Source organism: Xyrauchen texanus, chromosome 23, assembly GCF_025860055.1.
Source record: "Xyrauchen texanus isolate HMW12.3.18 chromosome 23, RBS_HiC_50CHRs, whole genome shotgun sequence".
Classification (NCBI taxonomy): domain Eukaryota; kingdom Metazoa; phylum Chordata; class Actinopteri; order Cypriniformes; family Catostomidae; genus Xyrauchen; species Xyrauchen texanus.
In genome coordinates, this window is record NC_068298.1 from 3628909 (window position 1) to 3648908 (window position 20000).

The 20000-nt window shown below is 46.3% G+C and overlaps 1 protein-coding gene across 2 annotated transcripts in view; it reads right to left on the bottom strand.

Annotated features, from left to right (window-relative positions):
• Window positions 1–20000, bottom strand: part of LOC127663370 (dedicator of cytokinesis protein 2-like) — a 165531-nt gene that overhangs the window by 99208 nt on the left and 46323 nt on the right. For both annotated transcript variants that reach the window (XM_052154926.1, XM_052154925.1), the window contains exon 25: window positions 3040–3182. In XM_052154926.1, coding sequence (XP_052010886.1) covers window positions 3040–3182 — 143 coding nt within the window. The remainder of the gene's footprint in view (window positions 1–3039; window positions 3183–20000) is intronic.

Sequence of the window (20000 nt, forward strand, 5' to 3'; positions counted from 1 at the left end):
CCTGCTTGAGAAGCTACCGTCAAAAACAAACAGAAACGGAAAGGGTCGCACTCCAAAATAAAAGTTTCGGCAAAATAAAAGCTCAATTTAAATGGATAAAGTACGACAGAAATTTTTAATTTCAAAATTATGTTGAAATTAGTTGTTCTATTTTTTTATTTCTAATTTATTTAGACACCATTTTGATGGTAAAATAAAAAAAAACTGTTGATATGGCATTCAGAAAAAATAAAACAAAAAAACAGGTATCGTGAGTACCAAAAAGGAGGTATCAGTGGTCATAATCGTTCTTTACTTTGGGACATCCCTAATTTTAACAACTGAGATATTTTAAACTTCACATTTAAGCTCTTTGAACAGTATTTGTTTTACCTTTAACCCAGTAAGCCCGACAATTTTCCCATGGTACACACAAGGATACAAAAGAAGGACTTTTCAGTATGAGGTGGTACTAAAAAAGTGCCAGGTACTATCCACAGTGGAAACCTCCCAAAAAGCGAGCAGAGTCGAGCTATACCGTGCCATGGAAAAGCCCCATAATTGTCTAATTGTCTAAAGGCTTGACATAATTTTCTGGAATTTTCCAAGTTGCTTAAAGGCACGGTTAACTTTGTGTATTTAAACTTCTGACCCACTGGAATTGTAGATGTCCTAAACTTCTTGCCAAATCTAAATGTTTGCCAAATGTTTTCTAATATTACATCTGTGGAGTGGTTAAAAAAATGTGTTTTAATGACTTCAACCTAAGTGTATGTAAACTTCTGACTTCAACAGTAGCTTGTGATGACCACTGGATTGAGCAACAGACTGGTTGACAGCTGCTGGGATGAACTGGATCTCAACGTTCACAGGGGACCGGACAGGCTTGTGGACAGACTCAGGGAACTGGACAGGCTCATCAAAATCCTCGGGGATCTAGACAGATTCGTCAAAAGCCTCGGGGAACTAGACAGGTTCGTCGATGGCCACCATGGTCAGGAACGCTGGAAGCAACTGGGAAACGACCTCCATGGCCGGGAGTGCTGGCAATGACAGGGGATGGATTGAGCAGCAGACTGGTTGACGGCTGCTGGAATGAACTGGATCTCAACGGTCACAGGGGACTGGACAGGCTTGTGGACAGACTCAGGGAGCTGGACAGACTCAGGTAACAGGACAGGCTCGTCGACAGCCTCAGGTAACAGGACAGGCTCGTTGACAGCCTCTGGGAACTGGACAGGCTCGTCAAAAGCCTCGGGGAACTGGACAGGCTCGTCAAAAGCCTCGGGGAACTAGACAGGTTAGTCAATAGCCACCATGGTCAGGAACGATGGAAGCAACAGGGAAATGGCCTCCATGGCCAGGAGTGCTGGCAGTGACTGGGGAACAGCCTCTGTGGCTGTGAACACTGGAAATGACAGGGGAACAGCCTCCGTGGCCATGAGCATAGGCAGTGACAGGGGAGCTGGGGCCCTTCTCTTCCTCCTCTTCCGGGCGGCCAGGATCACTGCTGCAGGAGTGGCTTCCGTGGCCGAGGATGCTGGACCTGAAGCAGCCAAGGCTTTAGGTGCTGGCTCTGGGACAGATGAGGCTTCAGGTGCTGGCTCTGGATCTGGGATGGATGAGACTTCAGGCGCTGGCTCTGGGATGGACGAGGCTATCCAGTCCCTCGAGTCTTCCAGACTCCCCAATGCTATGCTTCCCTTTTCCATGCTCCCTAGTGCCTTGCTCCCTAGTGTCTTTTTCCATAGTGCCTTGCTCCCTAGTCACCTAGAGCCTTGCTCTCCGAGTTCCCAACTGCTCTGACATATGAGTCCTCTGAGCCTTACATGGCTCATCACTCCATGCCTTCCACAGCTCTGCCCCTTGAGTCTGCCATGGCTCCGCCCACTGAACACTTGCCTCCTGTGGATCCATCTCTGGAGCTTCCGCTACCTGCTCCTTCCAGGAAAATGTGTTGTTTTGTTAATGTGTTTAGGAGCTTCAGGAGCCGCTCCTTAGAGGGGGGGTCTCTGTTACAATTGGGACATTTGCCCTAGTGGCCACTAGAGGTCGACTCTTAGTTTAAGTTCTGTGTTTTCTTGTCTAGTCATGTGATTTCCTGGTTCCCTCATGTTCATGTGTCTTGTTCTCATGGTTTATTGTCGTTACCTTGTTATGAGACTTTCATTGGTTCACGTTTTAGTAGTCTTGTTAACTTGTTATTACTTTGACTTGTTAGTTTAGTCTTGTCATTGATTGTCTTTGTCATGTGTTCCCCTTTTCGGTGTCTTTAGCCCTCTTGTTTGCTATAGTCCCTTATTGAGTACTGTTTGTTGTAACTATGTTTCATGTTCCTGCTACGATCACTGTAAATAAAGTGCACTTGGTTTCACACTCCAGCTATTTTGTTTTCGTCTGCTGCTGTCTTCATCCGGCCGGTATGTTACAAGTGTTCATTTCACAAGGAAACTTCTGCGATTTTGTCATATAATCCCTCTGAATGCCTCGCCCATATTAGACTTCTATTGTAAGTGTACTGTATACATAGCTTTTTCCCACCAAGAAAATTCAGGGACGAGTCAAAATGATTGTGGTATTTGACATATTTTATAGTGTTTAACTTGTTTAGGACACAAAACATTATTTTATAAGGTGTAAGACTGGTGTTAATTCAACTAAACATCTGTGTCCTATCCTCTCTCATCATCTCTCTCTCTGGTTTCTAGACGTAGTGTAGTGTAGTGGTGGTGGCGTAGTGGGCTAAGTGCATAACTTGTAATCAGAAGGTCACTGGTTTGATCCCCACCGCCACCACCATTGTGTCCTTGAGCAAGGCACTTAACTCCAGGTTGCTCCGGGGGGATTGTCCCTGTAATAAGGGCTCTGTAAGTCGCTTTGGATAAAAGTGTCTGCCAAATGCATAAAATGTACATGTAAGCTCTGCTCGAAAATCTCCAGCGACTGGTATTGCCTCAGGAAGATCATACCTGATTGGACAGTCTATGTAGTGACTAGCGAGCTAAAATGACACCAGTGATTGGCCGGTGTATCAGTAGATGATCTCTGATTGGCTCTTACCACGTCGTTACGACTGAGCACCTCCAGGATGTTGTTGAGGAGTTCCACGCTGTTCCGTTTCTCGTCCTGAAGCCCCTCGCCCACATCAGCCAATACGCCGCTCACCTCGCGGATTATCATGGGTAGCAAGATGTCACGGCAATCTGAAAATGACATCACAATGAAAAGCCTCAGTTTAGTGAAAAAATTTCTTAAAGCAAAAATCATAAATGTATAAATGAAAGCAGATACACAATGGAAAACAGAATGCAATACTGCACATAAATAAGCATGCAAACATTCGCGAGAGCCTCCCACACAACACTTCCCTCTCTACTCAAGAGCTGGAAAATATGTCTCTCCGTTAGAGCAATCAAATGAGTCTCAGCAGGCGAGTGTCTCTCTCAAGAGAGCAAAACGCATCAAGAATAAACAGATATAAAAATGATGTGTTTCCTGCATCGCCCTCACAGTTACTGATCGAGTGCCATACATCATATCATGAGAACGAGGGTCCTCTCTCACGTTTCACAGAAACATATAAGGGTACTCGATGCTGTGAAGTGATTTAACAGCGAACAGTCAGTTTAACATATGCTGGCAGCATTGTGGGACCTTTAGCATTATAAATAAACGACACTCATAAATGTCGCCGCTAATGCTAATTGCAGGTAATTGGATTTGTCATACTTAATGTCCCTGTGAGATAAGGAGCGATTGAATGTGAGAGCGCTCTGAGGGAGAGAAAAGGAATATTGAGAGATCGGCGCTCATGGAAGAGTTCACTGGTGGCACTTTTTAGAGAGTGCCCTGTTTCATCATCAGTTTTGAAGCCAAGAGCAACAGGGAAAATGTGCCATCAAGCATTTTCTCAAGGCCAAACCGACCTGTTCACCTTGCGTACATAGCCAGTGAACAATATGTGTGTTTACCTCAGCTTTCATCCACAACAAGACAACCTGATAAACAGCCGTAACATACACGGCATTTTGTTTGTAACCCTATAAAAACAGACATTATGGCATTCATTTATTTGAAATACTTCAATTGAATCAGTTCATTAAAATAAAATCTCACGCTTTTAATTAAGGCTGTTACCAATCAAATCAAATGCATATGTATGTATATGATGCACAAGATATAGTAACACAACACAACTACAGTAGGATATAGTTTAATTGAATAGTTCACAAAAAAAAATAAAAAATATCATCATTCACCCGCTTGTTGTTCCAAACCGTTCTAACATGAAAAACAAAGCAATATGCCTCAGTCATCATTCACTGTCATTATTATATAGAAACAAATATTCAATGGAAGTGAATGGGGACAGAGGCTGACATTCTTCCCAACATCTCCTTTTGTGTTCCACAGAAGAAAGAAAGTCATATGGGTTTGGAATGACATGAGGGTGAGTAAATGATGACAGAATAAAAAAATTTCTGTGAAATATCCCATTAATAATTGACTGGTCTGTATGCAAGGTGTTAAGCTTTCTTTTGTCATTGTAAAGTTTGATGTAAACACTGTTTGAGGTTTTATGGAGCCCCTTAGAGGATAGTGCGGGCATTTTTGCATTCTGTCGGAATCATTTTTGCGTTCACTCGCAATAAGTTTTGCGTTCCCTCAAAATAAATGTTGACGTTCCCTCGCAATAAGTTTTGCGTTCCCTCAAAATAAATGTTGATGTTCCTCGCAATAAGTTTTGCGTTCCCTCCAAATAAATGTTGACGTTCCTCGCAATAAGTTTTGCGTTCCCTCAAAATAAATGTTGACGTTCCCTCGCAATAAGTTTTGCGTTCCCTCAAAATAAATGTTGACGTTCCCTCGCAATAAGTTTTGCGTTCCCTCCAAATAAATGTTGATGTTCCTCGCAATAAGTTTTACGTTCCCTCAAAATAAATGTTGACGTTCCTCGCAATAAGTTTTGCGTTCCCTCAAAATAAATGTTGATGTTCCTCGTAATAAGTTTTATGTTCCTCAAAATAAATGTTGACGTTCCTACGTAATAAGTTTTGCGTTCCCTCAAAATAAATGTTGATGTTCCTCGTAATAAGTTTTGCGTTCCCTCAAAATAAATGTTGACGTTCCTACGTAATAAGTTTTATGTTCCCTCCAAATAAATGTTGACGTTCCTCGCAATAAGTTTTACGTTCCCTCAAAATAAATGTTGACGTTCCTCACTAATAAGTTTTGCGTTCCCTCAAAATAAATGTTGATGTTCCTCGTAATAAGTTTTGCGTTCCCTCAAAATAAATGTTGACGTTCCTCGTAATAAGTTTTGCGTTCCTCAAAATAAATGTTGACGTTCCTACGTAATAAGTTTTGCGTTCCCTCAAAATAAATGTTGACGTTCCTCGTAATAAGTTTTGCGTTCCCTCAAAATAAATGTTGATGTTCCTCGTAATAAGTTTTACGTTCCCTCAAAATAAATGTTGACGTTCCTCGTAATAAGTTTTGCGTTCCCTCCAAATAAATGTTGATGTTCCTCGCTAATAAGTTTTGCGTTCCCTCAAAATAAATGTTGACGTTCCTCACTAATAAGTTTTGCGTTCCCTCAAAATAAATGTTGACGTTCCCTCGCAATAAGTTTTGCGTTCCCTCAAAATAAATGTTGACGTTCCTCGCAATAAGTTTTGCGTTCCCTCAAAATAAATGTTGACGTTCCCTCGCAATAAGTTTTGCGTTCCCTCCAAATAAATGTTGATGTTCCTCGCAATAAGTTTTGCGTTCCCTCAAAATAAATGTTGACGTTCCCTCGCAATAAGTTTTGCGTTCCCTCAAAATAAATGTTGACGTTCCTCGCAATAAGTTTTGCGTTCCCTCAAAATAAATGTTGACGTTCCTCGTAATAAGTTTTGCGTTCCCTCAAAATAAATGTTGACGTTCCTCGTAATAAGTTTTGCGTTCCTCCAAATAAATGTTGATGTTCCTCGTAATAAGTTTTATGCTCCTCAAAATAAATTTTGACGTTCCTCATAATAACTTTTGCGTTCCCTCAAAATAAATGTTGACGTTCCTCATAATAAGTTTTGTGTTCCCACCAAATAAATGTTGATGTTCCTCGTAATAAGTTTTGTGTTCCCTCAAAATAAATGTTGACGTCCCTACGTAATAAGTTTTGCGTTCCTCCAAATAAATGTTGACGTTCCTCACTAATAAGTTTTGCGTTCCCTCCAAATAAATGTTGACGTTCCCTCGCAATAAGTTTTGCGTTCCCTCCAAATAAATGTTGATGTTCCCTCGCAATAAGTTTTGCGTTCCCTCCAAATAAATGTTGATGTTCCCTCGCAATAAGTTTTGCGTTCCCTCCAAATAAATGTTGACGTTCCTCGCAATAAGTTTTGTGTTCCTCAAAATAAATGTTGACGTTCCTCACTAATAAGTTTTGCGTTCCCTCCAAATAAATGTTGACGTTCCTCGTAATAAGTTTTACGTTCCTCCAAATAAATGTTGATGTTCCTCGTAATAAGTTTTGTGTTCCCTCAAAATAAATGTTGACGTTCCTCACTAATAAGTTTTGCGTTCCCTCCAAATAAATGTTGACGTTCCTTCGCAATAAGTTTTGCGTTCCCTCAAAATAAATGTTGATGTTCCCTCGCAATAAGTTTTGCGTTCCCTCAAAATAAATGTTGATGTTCCTTCGCAATAAGTTTTGCGTTCCCTCAAAATAAATGTTGATGTTCCCTCGCAATAAGTTTTGCGTTCCCTCGCAATAAGTTTTGCGTTCCCTCGCAATAAATGTTGATGTTCCCTCGCAATAATAAATGTTGATGTTCCCTCGCGGGCATTTTTGCATTCTGTCGGAATCATTTTTGCGTTCACTCGCAATAAGTTTTGCGTTCCCTCGCAATACATTTTGGGGTTCACTTGCAATAAGTTTTGCGTTCCCTCGCAATACATTTTGGGGTTCACTTGCAATAAGTTTTGCCTTCCCTCAAAATAAATGTTGATGTTCCCTCGCAATAAGTTTTGCGTTCCCTCAAAATAAATGTTGACGTTCCTCGCAATAAGTTTTGCGTTCCCTCAAAATAAATGTTGACGTTCCTCGCAATAAGTTTTGCGTTCATTCGCAATAGTTTGCGTTCCCTCACAATACTTTTTGCATTCCCTCGCAATATTTACAGTTTCCTCGTAATAGATTTACCACTGTTTTACTAAAGTAACAATATTTTACCCATGATATTCATAGTGAAACCATAGTGATAAAACAGTAAAATGAAAACTATTGTAATAAAAACCACCTCCCAGACTGACCATTTGCCCTCACCACCACAGAATATGTATTTCCTTATTTTCTTGCTCTGTACTTAAAAAACAATAATACTTGGATTTGTTTTTGTTTTATTTACTTAGTCAAAAGCACCAATGTTTAAGCATGTCCTCGAGTCCCCTTTATGTGCAGGTCATTATTCTTTTCATGTATATATTCACATGTTTTTGAGGTACTTGGCATGCTTGAATTTTCATGATATTTTGCACACATATCAGAGTTGTCAGCCATTTGGCCTGGGCAAAGTTAACACATGGGAAGCTCTGCAGCACCACCACTACGGTCACAAAAATTGCTACATATATTGTTCTTATCAACCCGGACAACTTTCAAAAATACAGTCATTTGCTCCACCCAACAGGAAGTTGTCCATTTTGGATTGAATGTGCATTTTTTTATTGCAGGCCCTGAACTTTTGAATACTCCTCCTAGGGGATTAATGTGACTGGCACCAAATATGTTTAGGTGATTCATGAGACTGTCACCAACAAAATTGAGATGTATGTTTAGTTTTGGGGGTAATTCACACGGATTTTAATTTTTTTGGGTCACAGTCATAGCGCCACCACCTGGCAGCAGGAAGTACAAATAGTAAAATAGTCCTCTTATATTTTTACTCAAATTGCTTCAAAACTGTTTAAAATAATGTCAAATGGCAAATGCATGCATTGTTTTCCAAAAGCCACCAGGTGGAAATGGACCAGTTGTGCTTGGGCCCATCATCGCTGCTTGTAGCTATATGTTTTTTTATGTTTTTATGCAACTTAAAGACTTAGTGTTAAGGGCAGTCTTAAAAGAAATATTTAGGAAACAAACATGTTAGATGAAGTCCAACCCCTGATTTTCTTGAAACAGAATCACACCCCTATTTTTTAAGGAAGATCCTCTGTGTCTGTCTGAGTATTTTAAATCTGATCTCAGTGATGTGGAAGTCCTTCTTTGGAAATAAAAGAGTTTGAGAATTGATCTTACAAGATCCATAACTCAGCACATCCTCTTTGCCAAGAAATCCCTCCTTAATTTGCTCAGTTGCTCAGTCCTGAGTGTTCACAATAAACAATTTCACATCGTAATAAGATACCATATCAATTACCCAGCTCGCCTAAATCAGGCAGCGACACCACACTGTGCCAGCAAAGAAAGGTGTGTGTGTGTGTGTGTGTGTGTGTGTGTGTGTGTGTGTGTGTGTGTGTGTGTGTGTGTGTGTGTGTGAAAGACACTGAAAATTAGAAGCAGAATAAGGCGGAACTCACGCTCTTCAAGCAACACTTTAAAGTCTCATTCAATATGATTTCAATTACCAAGATTTTTGATAATACACAACATATTTTGCTATGCATTTTAATATATATATCTCCCCTTGATGAAATGCATCATGGCTTAAAATTCACCTCTAATTCTCTCCTTCAATGCAGAACGAGAGCACAGCTGTAAACTGGATCCACAGCTTTTAAAAATGTTGTTTACATACTGATGAAAGCTGCAGTGGATGGCCGTGATAATCAGCCACAAATCTTCAGCCAATCAAAAACTGTAATGTGCATTTCCATGCCTCTTTTTTTCAAATGATGGCTGGACCATACGACAGATATAGTGCAGTATACTTACGGATTTAAAGCTTTTGAAAAGAGATATGATGTGTGATTGGTGGCTGATTAACAGTGAAATCAGGATTGTGTGTTTCTGGTGTGACGGTGCATTTGGGTTGCGAATAAATGCTGATGGAGTGTTAAATCTGAGGACAATACATGTAATCCTCACTCTTACACAACAGACAAATGTTCTGTTATAACTGATAAATGATGCTGAAGTCGCAATTGCTATATAGTCTATGAAACCTTGAACACTGAAACTGTTTCTCGCAATTTCTACTTAATTTCTTGCATTAGCGACTTTATATGTCTAAATGCTGAAGTCGCAATTGCGACATTACATCTCACAAATTCAACTATTTCGGGCAGTTGCAAGATAAAAAGGCTCAATTGTGATTTTAGTCAGAAATATAGTCAACACCCTTGGAGTCGCAACTGGAGAGAAGGTAGAGTCACATGGGGTAACCTCCTCGTGGTGGTGATTAGTGGTTCTCGCTCTCAGTGGGGCGTGTGGTGAGTTGTGTGTGGATCGTGGAGAGTAGCATGAGTCTCCACATGCTGTGAGTCTCCGCGGTGTCATGCACAACGAGTCACATGATAAGATGCGCGGATTGACGGTCTCAGAAGCGGAGGCGACTGAGACTTGTCCTCCGCCACCCAGATTGATGTAATCGCGTCACCACGAGGACCTACTTATTAGTGGGAATTGGGCATTCCAAATTGGGAAGAAAAAGGGGATAAAAAAAGAAATATAGTCAAAATTGTGAGATATGAAGTCAAAATGATGATGGAACCAAAGCATAACTATTTATATTGCTCACACTTCAAGTTACTTGGACCTTCAGCTCTCACTGGATCGCTTGGCAGTCGAGTGTGAAGCGGCTGGGATGAGGATTAGCACCTCTAAATCTGAGGCCATGGTTCTCAGCAGGAAACCGATGGAGTGCGTACTCCAGGTAGGGAAGGAGGTATTGTCCCAAGTGAAGGAGCTGAAGTACCTCGGGTCTTGTTCACAGTGAGGGACAATGGAGCGGAGGTTGGCAGAATTGGGGCAGCGGGCGTGTTGCACTCGCTTATTCGACCGTTATCCGAAAGAGAGCTGAGCGAAGGCAAAGCCTCGATCTACGGTCAATTTCGTTCCTACCCTCACCTATGGTCATGAAGGCTGGGTTATGACTGAAAGAACTAGGTCACAGTACAAGCGGCAAATGAGCTTCTCAGAAGGGTGGCGGCTTCTCCTTAGAGATAGGGTGAGGAGCTCAGTCATCCGTGAGGAGCGAGTGGAGCAGCTGATCCTTGCGTCGAAAGAGCCAGTTGAGGTGGTTTGGGCATCTGGTAAGATGCCCCTGGGAGCCTCCCTAGGAGGTGTTTCAGGCACGTCCAGCTGGGAGGAGGCCTTGGGGAAGACCCAGGATTAGGTGGAGAGATTACATCTCCACACTGGCCTAGGAACGCCTCGGGGTCCCCCAGTCAGAGCTGGTTAATGTTAAAAGGTTTTTTTGCCTATTTTTGACTCACACCGTTGGCATATAATGCATCAAGGGGTGTGGAAGTCAACCGATTTTGTAATAGACCACTCTATCTCTGTGTAAACATGAAATCATAATGCTGTTGCCTATCTAAGGTTATTTTTTGAGTTGTAGTTTTGCTCCAAATATCATAGGTGAAAATTGTCATTTTGACCCCCCCCTCAACAAACTAATGAGTTACTCCGTAAGTATTCATCCATGGCATTTAACATTTTGGCTCTCATCATCATTTATGTTTATCTTTCTTCAGGAAAAGTATTATAATGACAAATTTCAGCCGGGGAAGTTACTGAAATTTGGTTGATTTGACTAAGTAATCGTACACTTTTCACCTAGCGAACAATAACGATTTCACCGATCCACAATATTCTCAACGAATCCTCTATATTTCCTCTGCTAGGTGGGCGGAAATTCTGGATGGCTATCGGAAGTGCGATTGGCTGGCGATTTGCGTGTAGCCGGTCACTGCTTGCTTGCTTTTTAAATGTTGTAAGATGTCTTAAACATGTCCTGGACAATGTGTGCAGATAATGGTTATCCTAGTAATTAAACGAAACTAAAGTTTTGTCTAAAACAGAAATGTTATGATCTTATATTATCCAGCGTTGCGGTCCAGCTATGATAGACGTTCAGAAACAACAAATTACATATAAACGATAGCATTATTGTGCTAACAGGTGTGCGCACATGGGCTGAAAGTTCATTAGACATTTTGAGAGTTTGCTCATTTCTATTTAGCATCTTTTTTTGTGTATGCTTCACATGTTTTGAAATGGCATTATTACGGATTATAAAAAGAAACAGTTACTGAACAGTCAGATACTGAACTGTTTTCATGCTGTGATGCTAAATGAATACATTATACAGTGGAAGACTATAATTATTAGATGAGACGTGTACAGTTTGAAATGAACTGTATTATGATTTTCCTCTTTCCTGCATTTATCTTGGGTGCAATTCACTTTCTTTTGAGTGTCGTTATGGATGTGAATATCTTCCCTAAAGGGGAAATTCAGTATTAATTCAGTATCAATTACATTTATTTGTACAGCTAGTGCTTTTAATTATACATACTGTTTTATAGTTGCTTTACAGAGAACATTGAACTCTTTTGCACCATGTTTATAATGTATGTCCAAATAAATATGCTTATTTATATTGCATGTATTTCTTTTGTACGGTGCGGTTTATTGTGTGGCTGCTAATACATTGTTATTTCCTACATAAGAACAATAAATTAAATCTATCAACAGGATCAGTTGTTCAGTCAATACTAAAACATTTCATGTAGGTTATAGCATTTAGATACAGAGATTATGTATGTCAGCTAACAATTATAAAATGAGCTTACTACACAGTCAGTCACCTGAGTCCTGTAATGCACGTGTAATGCACGTGCAGACCTCCCCTGTATCTGCAGTAAGTACATAATCTCGGTACAACTCTTCAGGTTCTGACTAGACTCAATATATGCTTTAAAATAACGTCTAGGTTACGTATGTAACCTCCGTTCCCTGATGGAGAGAACGAGACGTTGTGTCAGAGAAGCGACACTAGGTGTCTCTCTTGAGTGCCTATAGTCACCTCTGAACTATGAAAAAAGGCCAATGAGAGTTGGCAACCAGTATTTGCATGTCCCGCCCCCGGACATACGGGTATTTAAGCGCCGCAAATACGGGAGTTCATTCAGGATTTTTCTGAGGAGCCAGAAATGGTCCAGCCACAACAGGGGCTCGGCTCAGCGACGTGGCAGGGGAGACACAACGTCTCGTTCCCTCCATCGGGGAACGGAGGTTACATACATAACCTAGACGTTCCCCTTCTGTCGCTCTCTCCACGTTGTGTCAGAGAAGCGACACTAGGGGTCCACTTAAAAAGAGCCATGCGCTGAGCCGTGTACGTGATCCGCTGATACAGGAGCGAGCAGGTATTCCTTCGTGCAGAACAACCAACTGTATCAGTCTGCATGTACCCTTCCCCAATGCCCCATTTAAGCCATCAGGATTCCTTATCGTTACCCTGGAGGGGGGAACAAGGTGACGGCCGCCAACATGGGAACGGGCCAGCCTGGCTGGGCCTCTTTTCTCTCTATGTTTCTCGCATAGAGCAACTACGGCCGGGGCCCTTACACGCATTGAGGGAAGGGGGTCTTAGCCCTTATTAGGGCGGAGAAGACCCTGCCGAGGCCACACCTACCCGGGAGGGGAGGCAAATTTTGAGTGGCAAATACATCGCATGGCCTATACTTAGGTCTTATGCCGAACAGTAGTGCGGTGGTAGATCCAGCCTCGCAGAGGGGGGAAGCATACAGCACGGCACCCGAGGCAGCTGTAACTGCCTTAGGAAAACACAGAGTCAACTCTCGTGAGGGGACAGAACCGTGGTTTTACACACAAGGGGAGTCCGAACAGGAGGCCTTACCTGTGGGGCACCTATACCAGTACAGGGTAGCTAGTGGTACCCGCAGTGGTTTGGGTCGGTGAGTTCCTCCGCAGAACTGCGACCCACGAGGGCTAGGGAGGAGTCAACCAGTGTCCCAAACCTGGGATCTCCTGGGAAAGAAGGCGCACTGTTTCCCTGTTTAGGGGAAGGCGCTGGGTGCAAGCGATTCACCCGGTCAGATCGTGGACGTGCCACCGAAGTTCTCACGGGCTCGGTACCTGAGAGAACACGGGACGATACTGACTCAACTCGGAGATTGTAGAATCTCGCAAAAGTGTTAGGTGTTGCCCAGCCCGCTGCTCTACAAATGTCTGCTAGGGCAATGCCCCTAGCCAGTGCCCACGAGGACGCAACACTCCTGGTGGAGTGGGCTCGGACCCACAAAGGGGGGGGCACGGCATGGGTGTGATAAGCCAGGGAAATGGCGTCGACAACCTAGTGGGCGAGACTCTGCTTGGAGACAGCATTCCCTTTCTGCTGTCCCCCAAAGCAGACGAAGAGCTGCTCAGAGCGTCTGGTGCTCTGTGTGCGGTCCAGGTAAATACGTAAGGCACGTACTGGACACAGCAGTGAAAGGGCTGGGTCTGCCTCCTCCGGGCAGCTTGCAGGTTCACCACCTGATCCCTGAAGGGTGTGGTAGGAACCTTGGGCACGTAGCCCGGTCACGGTCTTAGGATCACGAAAGTGTCCGCCGGACCAAACTCCAGGCAAGCGTCGCTAACAGAGAACGCATGCAGGTCCCCGACCCTCTTGATGGAAGCGAGCGCGATCAGCAGGGCGGTCTTGAGAGAGAGGGCCCTGAGTCCAACTGAGTCAAGCGGCTCGAAGGGGGGTCTCCGGAGTCCCATAAGGACGACCGAGATATCCCAGGAGGGAAACAGGTTAGGCCGGGAGGGAGTCATCCTCCGGGCACCTTTTAGGAACCTGACGATTAAGTCGTGCTTACCAAGAGACTTGCCGTCTACCATGTCGTGGTGGGCCCAGATAGCGGCAACATACACCTTGAGGGTGGAGGGGGACAGCCTCCTCTCCAGCCTCTCCTGAAGAAACACGAGCACCGACCTAACTGCGCACTTCTGCTGGTCTTCGGCTCGGGAAGAACACCAGTCCGCGAACAGACGCCACTTCAGGGCATAAAGATGCCTGGTCGAAGGGGCTCTGGCTTGGTTAATAGTGTCTATGACGGCCGAAGGTAGGCCGGCTAGATCCTCCACGTCCCGTCCAGGGACCAGACGTGGAGATTCCAGAGGTATGGATGCGGATGCCAGAGCGTGCCCCGTCCCTGAGAAAGAAGGTCCTTCCTCAGGGGAATTCGCCAGGGAGGGGCTGTCATGAGGAGCGTGAGATCCGAAAACCACGTCCGGTTGGGCCAGTAGGGGGCCACCAGAGTGACTTGCTCCTTGTCCTCCCTGACCTTGCATAGCACCTGTGCAAGAAGGCTCACTGAGGGAAAAGCGTACTTGCGCAGCCCCGCGGGCCAGCTGTGCGCCAGAGCATCTGTCCCAAGGGGAGCCTCTGTGAGTGCATACCAGAGCGGACAGTGGGAGGTTTCCTGGGAGGCAAACAGGTCTACCTGGGCGTTGCCGAACCTGTCCCAAATCAGCTGGACCGATTGGGGGTGGAGCCTCCAAGTTTTGCCTTGACAGCGCGTCCGCTATCACATTGAGGTTGCCGGGGATGTGAGTGGCGCGCAGTGACTCCAGTCGCTGCTGAGTCTAAAGGAGTAGCCGACGGGCGAGCTGTGACATGTGGAGGGAGCGTACTCCGCCTTGGCCGTTTATGTAGGCCACCACCGTGGTGCTGTCTGTCCTGACTAGGACATGCTTGCCACGAATCAATGGAAGAAATTTCTTCAGGGCAACAAAAACGGCCAGCAGCTCTAGGCAGTTGATGTGCCAGCGCAGCGGGCCTTGGTTCCACTGGCCTGCGGCTGCGCGCCCGTTGCACACGGCGCCCCAACCCAATTTGGAGGCGTCGGTTGTAACCAGAACGCGACGGGACACCTGCTGCAAGGGTACTCCTGCCCGTAGAAAGCAGAGGTCTGTCCAGGGTTTGAAGGTTTGGTGGCAGGCGGGGGTAACTTCCACGCCGTGCGTGCCGTGGTGCCATGCTCATCTCGGGACTCGAGTCTGGAGCCAATGCTGAAGTGGTCTCATATGCATCAACCCCAGTGGCGCGGCCGCCGCGGAGGATGCCATATGCCCCAGGAGCCGTTGGAAACGTTTCAAAGGGACCACGGTGCCTGGTTCGAAAGAAGCGAGGCATTCCAGCACTGACTGAGCACGCTCGTTGGAGAGACATGCTGTCATTGAGACTGAGTCTAACTCCAAACCGAGAAAAGAGATGCTCTGGACCGGGGTGAGCTTGCTCTTTCCCAGTTGACCTGAAACCCTAAGCGGCCGAGGTGCTCGAGCACCTGGTCTCTGTGTCGCATAGTAATTCCTGCGAGGAGGCCAAAATGAGCCAATCGTCGAGGTAATTGAGTATGCGTATGCCCGCTCCTCGTAGCAGGGCAAGAGCCGCCTCTGCGACCTTCGTGAAGACGCGAGGGACAGAGACAGGCCGAAGGGGAGGACCTTGTACTGATACGCCTGGCCGTCGAACGCGAACCGTAGAAAGGGTTGATGTCGAGGGCGAATTGAGACGTGGAAGTACGCGTCCTTCAGGTCTACCGCTGTGAACCAATCTAGATGCCGGACGCCAGATAGAATTTGTTTCTGGGTAAGCATTTTGAACGGGAGTTTGGACAAGGTCCGATTGAAAACTTGCAGGTCCAAGATCGGTCGTATGCCGCCGCCTTTCTTGGGTACAACGAAGTAAGGGCTGTAGAAACCCTTCTTCGTTTCGGTCGGAGGGACAGGCTCTATCGTGTCCTTGATTAGAAGGGAGGCGATTTCCTCGTGCAGGGAGTGGGCATGTTCGCCGTGCACTGCGGAGGAATGAACGGCCACGAAGGGGGGCGGAGACCTGGCAAACTGAATTGCGTAACCAAGTCGGATGGTCCGGTGCAGCCACCGTGACGAGCTGGGCAGTGAAAGCCATGCCTCTAAGCTCCGTGCTAGGGGCACCAAGGGGACGAGTATTTTGGACGTACAAGGCAGGGCTTCGCAGCGGTGCGGAACAGGTAACACAGCGTCAGGAGGCACTGTGGCGTCCCGAGGCTCTGGTGCTGAGAATAAACTCAAAGCACTTACCTTGTTCCGCGCACCCGGCAGGGGGCGGGTTCATGACTGAGGAGGAGGTCTGATGCTGGCGTCCTCTGGACTCGTCTGAACCGGCCGGCCGGGGAACAGTCGTGGGGCTGAGGGCGGAAGCACCGCATCCTGGGCGCCGAGACTGTTGAGGCCTGAAAGCAAAGTGCCGTGAGAACGGCATTTGCGGGCCATGTGACCCAGAGGTAAAGGAAATAGCTCTTTTATTGAGAATTTGGGTACCGCAGCCCCCGTCAGGGGGTGCGGCAAATGAAAAAACAAAAGTTTCTCCTCCCGGCCCTCCACCGGGGGACGGAGTGGTCTTACCACCTCCGGAGCTAACTTCTCGTCCTCTGGGTCCGCTGTCTCAGGGACGCTTGGGAGCCTTTCGGGTCCTCGAAGGGGTCCGTGAGGCAGGGGGCGTACGCTTCCTGCGGTTTGCTCGACGCCAGGGCTGAGAGCAGAAGGTCTTCTGGCCGCGGGAGGACGCCCTCGGCAAGCAGGTGGGGCCTGGGCCGTGGCGGCAAGCTTGCGGCGGGGCATGATGTGCGAAATGGCCTCCGTCTGCTTCTTCACCAGGGAGAACTGCTGGGCAAAGTCCTCAACGGTGTCGCCGAAGAGGCCGAACTGGAAGACAGGGGCGTTGAGGAAGCGAGTCTGGTCAGCTTCACGCATCTCAACCAAGTCCAGCCATTGCTGACGTTCCTGGACCACCAGAGTGGCCATCGCCTGCCCGAGTGCCTGCGCTGTGACCTTCGTTGCTCTCAGGGCGAGGTCGGTCACTGAGCGCAGTTCCTGCAGCGTGTCGGGATCAGGGCCACCCCCGTGCATGTTGCGAAGTGCCTTGGCTTGTGAGGATGTTGCTCTACAGGACGAAGTGCCTTGGAGCGAGGATGTTGCTCTACAGGACCGGGAAGGGATTACAGGGCGGCCCCGCCAGGTGGTAGTGCTTCCGGGACATAAGTGGAGTGCAACAGCTCTATCCACCTGGGGGATCTCTGTGTACCCATGGCGCGCTCCGCCGTCGAGGGTGGGGAAGAAAGGAACCGGGGGGGGGGCGAGGCTGTGAGCGGCGCCCAACGCCCAAGAACCAATCGTCCAGCCGTGATGGCTGTGGGGAGGATGGAGGGTTCCAATCCAGACCCACGCTGTTGGCTGCCCGGGAAAGCATATCGGACATCTGTGCGTCGGCCTCCTCCTGGGCGTGCAAGCCCGAAGGCGGCAGCCCAGAGGAGCCCTCAGCATCAGAGCCCAAGCCCTCCGATGTCGCGGCGAACTCATCTGCTTCCATCGCAAGAGGGTAGGCAGACTGGCTGTGAGGCGAGTCGCCGCCACCTCGAGCGGGACGGAGTCAACGAGCGTGCCGGGCGCGGGTTGTCCGAGGGGCGTACCGGCGAGCTGCACCCGCTGCCATCCCGGATCGCCTCCATCGCCAGCCGCATCGTCCTCAATCCCGTGGGAAGAAGGAGCGACGCGGGGGGCGGCTGGAGTGGCCTGCTTACGGTTATAAGCAATCCGCGACCGCAACGTTGTCATGGTCATGTTCTCGCAATGAGAACATGAACCATCCACAAACGCAGCCTCAGTGTGATCACTGCCCAGACACACGAGACAACGCCTGTGGCCGTCGGAAGCAGAGAGTACTCTACCGCATCCAGGAACAACACAGGGGCGGAAAGTCATCTTTATAAAGACGCGTCCTTAAAAGGACGTTCAACGCCGCTGTGTTTTTGCTCTTTTAGAGGAAATTACTCTTTTAAATAAAATCACTCTTTTATGAATGAAAGAACTCGTGAGAGATCTTTCTTATCTGCAACTGTCGATGCGCTCAGGGGCAGGAAGTGCACAGCCGTGGAAACAGGAGAAAGCCGCTGTTGTGCGCCGTAGAATCCAACAGCATGCAGCAGAGGATAGCAGGAACTCGGTGTGTAAAACACAGCAGTCTGCACACACGACCATCGGCTCCGAAGAAATTTTCTGAATGAACTCCCGTATTTGCGCCGCTTAAATACCGTATGTCCGGGGGCGGGACATGCAAATACTGGTTGCCAAATCTCATTGGCCTTTTTTCGTAGTTCAGAGGTGAATATCGGCGCTCAAGAGAGACCCCTAGTGTCGCTTCTCTGACACAACATGGAGAGAGCGACAGAAGGGGAACCATAATTATCTATGTATGAGAATACAGTTCTAGAAACATGTCCAACTTTACAGTTGTGAAGGCGCTAATAGGCTACGTAGTATTTCAGGTTAGTCTGCTCAGTTTCTTCCATCGATGGATAAAGATTCAACAAACGTAATAAAATGCGAATATATTTGTGATATTTGGGCATCATCCTCAAACCCATAATCATTAACATATAGGTGAGGAAGAACAATATCACCTCGCTATAATTCTGTAATCATTTGTTCTCAAGTTTCTGTCATTTTTAATGCTGCGTTAGTACGTAACATAACGATTGTTTGCACTTAACCGGAAGTTATGCCCACATCGCCCGCACAGCGTCATGGGACTCAGGTAAAAAAAAATACAGAGATAATAAGTTTATCTTTACAGAGACTGGTAGATCGAAAACTAAATTCAGTCGACTTCAGCGCCTCTTGTTGCATTATATGCCAATATAAAAACACATTTCCAAAGTTGGAATGACTGCAACTCCAGATGTATTAAAAACATTGGAATATCTTTTTAGATTCTTTCCTTTATGTATCTTAATTTTTAAGACCCCATTTGGTTAAATCCCAGAGATACGGGACACTCTGGGGATTGCGAAATCATATTGGATTGCAATTGCAATTGGTCATTTTGAAACCCCTCAACAAAATCATGGATTGCTCAGTAATTGCTGATCTATGGCATTTAATACAAAATTATTTAGGTTTATCTTTCTACAGAAAAAGTATTAAATAACAAATAAAAATGTTTCTGAAATTTGGTTGTTTTAACGTGGAATAACCCATATTTAATACTGAAGGACGAACCCGAGAGTTCTGGGGAACTAGCTGAAAACTTGCCGCAGGTTCACCACTATCAGAACTCAAATTTTTTTGTAAGGGTGACACTCTTTTGAATTGGGCCAGTAGCCGCCCAAAACACTCTAACAACCACCCCAACTTCCATAGCAATAACACAACAACACCCTTGTGTGATGCTCCTGTTCTATCCGCCCTGTACGGGACTCGAACCAGCATCATGGGATGCAGATGCAAGCAGGCTAAAGGCTACAGCCACTAGCATCAGTCGCTAGTGCACCTCTTGAGGTCAGGAGAGTGAGGTTTATACACACTGCACAGATATGTACCGACTAACCACTGTTACACTCACCCCCCTAAACCTCACTCCCATCCGGGTCACGGCACCATTGTGAGGCTCCTGTTCTACCCGCTCTGTAAGGGACTCGAACGAGCATCTCCAGCATGGGATGCAGGTGTGCTAACAAGGAGGCTAAAGGCTACAGCCACTAGCATCAGTCGCTAGTGCACCTCTTGTGGTCAGGAGAGTGAGGTTTACACACTGCACGGCTATCTACCGGCTAGCCACTGTTACACTCACCCCCCTAAACCTAACTCCCATCCGGGTCACGGCACCATTGTGAGGCTCCTGTTCTACCCGCTCTGTAAGGGACTCGAACGAGCATCTCCAGCATGGGATGCAGGTGTGCTAACAAGGAGGCTAATGGCTACAGCCACTAGCATCAGTCGCTAGTGCACCTCTTGAGGTCAGGAGAGTGAGGTTTACACACACTGCACAGATATCAGCTGGCCACTGTTACACTTGCATTGCACAAGCAAACTCAAACCCGAAATGAATAAAACACTTTCAGATCCATCAGCGGAAAGTGACACAGAAAAAAATAAAAGAATAATAGCAAAAAATTAAGAAATGAGAGTGAAATGCATTTTTCTGACTCTAATGCCTTTTAACCCAGCAGGATCAACATAGCCAGAAAAGCCCTCG